At 48.1% G+C, this 4,491-nt stretch overlaps 1 protein-coding gene across 1 annotated transcript in view; it reads left to right on the top strand.

Moving 5' to 3' along the window:
* The window catches only part of KDM5B (lysine (K)-specific demethylase 5B), a 41,576-nt gene that overhangs the window by 9,827 nt on the left and 27,258 nt on the right, over positions 1 to 4,491 (top strand). The window contains 2 exon segments of the mRNA XM_015559884.1: positions 43 to 167; positions 169 to 202. Coding sequence (XP_015415370.1) covers positions 43 to 167; positions 169 to 202 — 159 coding nt within the window.

The raw sequence follows: 4,491 nt of genomic DNA, 5'->3' as shown, positions 1-4,491 counted from the left end.
CGGGGCCGGGGCGGCGGGGCCGGGCTGGGGGTGGGATCCCAGGAGGAGCAGCCCCGGCGGGCAGCCCTCGGGGAGGGGCTCTTCTGGGGATGGAAACTGTTTCGGAAACTTGTGCGTTCGGAAGCTCCTCGGGAACAAGTGGCTTCGTCTCGTAGAAACAGTGACTCGGGAGCGGCCGTGGTTACATAACGGCTGCTGCTCGGTGAGGTTTGCTCGCTGGGTTTGGGCTGGGGGCTGTTCACGCGGTGCTCCTCGTCGGGGGGTCGGGGCAGGGCCTGTGCAGCGGGTGTTTGCTCTTGTGTGGATCCTGGGTTGGGGGCAGCTGCTTCCTCGTGAGGAGGGGCCTCAGCGGCCTTCCTCTTGGAAACATGGGGCCGTTCCCCAGGAACGTGTGGAAATACAGTAACATTCACGCGATTGAGGGAATGAGAGGTTTGGAGAGGAGCGTGGACCTTTGTTTCCGGCCCGTCAGCTGTGGGATAGCCAGGCCGAGTCCGGTGCTGCTGTTTTACTCTTCCGTTACCCCGGCTCCTGGTCTTGTTACCTTTAAAGTACAAATTCCCGTCCCTCCTGGTGTGCTGTGGTGTCGTTTTAAGGAGACGGCACACTTGCCGTGTCGCCGTGTGGTGCTGGGAGACGGTCATTTGGGGACGGAGCTGTCGGGCAGACGTAGGTGACCGCTCAGTAAGCGCTGTTTGCATCTCCCAAGTTCGATGGGAATGTAGTTGATGCTTTAATAACGTCCTTCCTGCCCCAAACACTTGGCCATAGGCAGGCAAGATTTCACCAATTTCTCCTTTGGAAATGTCCCAACGCCAGGGATTTCAGTCACACCCCAGATGGCACACGAGGCACAGTTTTTCAACTTTCACTTCCTCTGGCCATTAGTTTGATCCCTTCATCACGGTAGCCAGAGTGTAAAACAAACTTTTCCGTGTTTTCACACAGTCAGCATCTTTGCATGAGCCTATTGGTTCCACCCTTAGGAGCGGATAAGGCCTAAATCCTTTCTTTGTGTCAAAGACGTGTTAGTGAATGGAGCTCGCTCACTCTCATTCAGCCTATCAGTCTCCCTAATTCGCAGTTTGCTTGATTTTGTTGTTAATCCTCACTGGAGGATATTTTTTTTTCCTTTTTTTAAGAGAGAGTGGAAAGAAGGGGGAGAGACGGCGAGAGAAAAACATCCACATGAGAGAGACATCGGTTGGGTGCCTTCCGCACACGCCCGGGTCAGGGCTGAGGATTGAGCCTGCGACCCAGAGTCAAACCCGGGACCCTTCAGTCCAAGGGCCGACTCTGTCCCCTGAGCAGAACCCGCGAGGGCGGCTGATGGCCTTCGGCCTAACCTTCTCTGGCTTTCTACTTCTGTGTGTGTCCGTCACAGCATTTTTCTGTGGTTGTGATTCTTTGGCCACGTTAAATCCTTGACATTGGGAGAAAAGGCTTATCAATAGAAACGTTCTTAAGTGAAGGAAGAACATACAGTTACTTTAAAAAATAACAGGTTTATTGAGATATAATTCATATACTGTACAATTCATCGATTTTTCATCTTTTCAGAGTCAGCACTAGAACATTTTTATCACTCCCAAAGAAACCCATACCCATTGTGAACTTTTTTTTAATCCTCACCTGAGAATATGTATATTGACTTAATTTTCATTTTTAGAGAGAGAGGAGCAGGGGGAGAGACAGACAGACAGACAGATGTTAGTATGAGAGAGAACATGGATCGATCGCCTCCCGTATGTGCCCTGACTGGGGATGGAAGCTGCAACCTAGCTATCTTCTCTGACGGGGAATTGAACCCACAACCTTGTGGTGTCCGGAGAATGCCCCAGCCACCGAATCACCCGGCCAGGCTGCCACTGAATTTTAAAATCTGAGGTGTGAGAAGCTTTCGTCAGTGGTTCTCAACCTTCCTGACGCCGCGGCCCTTTAATACAGTGCCTCATGTTGTGGTGACCCCCAATTTCATTGTTACAAATTGAACATAATTAAAGCATAGTGATGAATCACAAAAACAATATGTAATTATATCGCGAGCCACGGTTTGCCGACCACGGTTCTAGGGCAAATGAGACCTTTCTGTGCCATAGTTATAAGATGTTTAGAACAAAGATGTGGAATTTGACTTAATGCATTCACGTAAGTCCTTTTTTTAAAAAACAACATCAACAGGCATTTAAATCTTTCCGTGTAGACCAGGGGTGGGCAAACTTTCTGACTCGAGGGCCACAGTGGGTTCTTAAACTGGACCGGAGGGCCGGAACAAACGCATGGATGGAGTGTTTGTGTGAACTAATATAAATTCAAAGTAAACCTCATTACATAAAAGGGTACTGTCTTTTTTTTTTTTTTTTTTTTTAGTTCATTTCAAACGGGCCGGATCCGGCCCGCGGGCCGTAGTTTGCCCACAGCTGGTGTAGACCATTCCTCGTGAAGCATCATGGCCAGGCGCCCTCCGACCTGGCCAGGCCTCCTCCCCTCTGTTCATCTGTTTATTTCGATCATAAGCTTTCTTCCTGGTGTAAGCAGTCATTACTTTCCTCGGCGTGAGCCAGTCACTTCCAGGTGTGAGTGCAGCACTTTTTATTATGGAAATATTCACGCATCTCATGAGTGTGGAAGAGAGAGAGCCCTCGGCCGGCCGCGTTCCTGGATGGGAGAGAACAGAGCAGAGGGCTGAGCGTGAGAACACGTTGGCCTAAGGGTGGTTTTCTCTGGGGTGGGGTGGGATTGGGCAGTTAGGAATGGGGCTCCAGTCTCCAGGGAGCATGGGGGCTGCATTCCAGTTTTCGTCGGTGGTTTTGTTGCCTTTTTACACATTTGTTGGAACCTGTGTAGAAACGTGGCCGCCTCCTGGGCCGCTGCTTGGGGTGGGGGGGGAGGACATTCTCCGTTCTCCGTTGTGCTGTTTGTCCAGTTTCCTACCCGCCATGTTTTATCAACCAGACAGACCTGGGAGTCAGGAGTCAGAGGAAAGAGAATGAAGCCGCTTTTGGGAAAGGACTTCCAAGGAAATGGGAATGGAAAGGCCCCAGTGAGTTGGGCCAGGTGGTCAGGCTGTTTTCCGGGAAAATGGTGGTCTGACTTTCAGCCCGGACCGCAGCTTCTCTTCAGCAGATCTGCTGTCTGACGTGTAGGTGGTGCCAACTACATAAAAGAGCCCTTTAGAAGCCAGGTCACGGGGAAATACTTCCTGTCAATGCCCCTAAAGTCCAGTGCCCTTCCCCTCGCAAGAGTAACTTCATTTCCCCGATGAAAGACTAGTGAACAGTGCCAGGCAGCAGATCGCATAGGAATGCTTTTTAGAACTTGGGGATTTCATTTCACTTGGTAATCTGTTATTTTACAACAGATGTGAAACTTGAGTACTATTTTGCTGGTATAAAAAGTTTTATCAAGAGGAGAGAGTGTGGATTTTTATGTGTTTTTAAAAGTCAGTTTCTCTTATGCAAATGAAGGAGTAACTGTTTCTCTAAATCTAAAAAACAAATTAAGTGGGTAGAATCTTGAATCTAATTCCATCATGACCTCGGACAAAGTCATTTTTCTCGGAAGTAAGTATATGGGGATCTGACCCTGACCTAGGGCTGCTGTCCGATTAAGGAATTGATGGCTTGCAAGGAGCTTACCCCAGAGCGTATTTGCTTACTGCTAGGAGAATGGGGGCAGGCTTAGCAGGAGGGGCTAGTGCCAAATCCACGTCCCTCATTTTCTCCTGTAGTGAAGGGATTTTAAAAAAGTGAAACTTGAGAAGTGAAAAGCCCACCCAGCATCAAAACTTGAATATACAGAATATAATTCTTCTGTTGGTTTAGGCGGAGGTTTTCTGTGCCTGGTGTTTAAGAAATTAGTGTGATAAGTTATTTCAGAAAGGTTGCAGGCTCCTGTGTGTGACATGTATTTAGTGTAGTGTGTGTGTACAGGCAGGAGTTTGTATTTGGTGAGTTTTGTGTTAAGAAGTGTTTAAAATTATTTAATTGCCCCTAGTATGGGGTGGCTGTGATGCTGTGGAATCCACTTGTTGCCTGACAGGAGGATAAATAGATTGAGTTTTAAATATTCTACAGTTATTTTACTTGTAGAGTGAGGAAGAAGTAGAAGAGGCGAGGGATGGGGTAAAATTCACGGGCTGGATTGTTATTCTTTACTATCGGGCAGACTTAACAAAAAAGCTAATTAGAACTTCTATGTAGTCACACAAACCCAATCCTCCAGTGTTTTGTTAAATAAACCTGCTGTTATTGGGCCTCATAGCGTTGCCTCGTAGGCGGACCCGTATACTGGTATACTCTATGTCCAGAGTGGTTTTTGTTTGTTTGTTTTTATCTTGAATCTAGAAATTTACTTCATACTGCTTTCTGGACGTATTAAACATGGTTTTAACGGTTCTTCCCGTGGGGTGTGTGTCAGGTTGTACATCTAAGTGTTGGGGCTGCGTTGTGAGCGTGCACCAGGCTGAGCTTCCTCTCCCGCTGAGCGGCT

The sequence above is a fragment of the Myotis davidii genome, unplaced genomic scaffold, assembly GCF_000327345.1.
Source record: "Myotis davidii unplaced genomic scaffold, ASM32734v1 scaffold1915, whole genome shotgun sequence".
Classification (NCBI taxonomy): Eukaryota; Metazoa; Chordata; class Mammalia; order Chiroptera; family Vespertilionidae; genus Myotis; species Myotis davidii.
The sequence above is the reverse complement of the archived record's forward strand: the minus strand, read 5'-3'. Positions and strand labels throughout refer to the sequence as shown.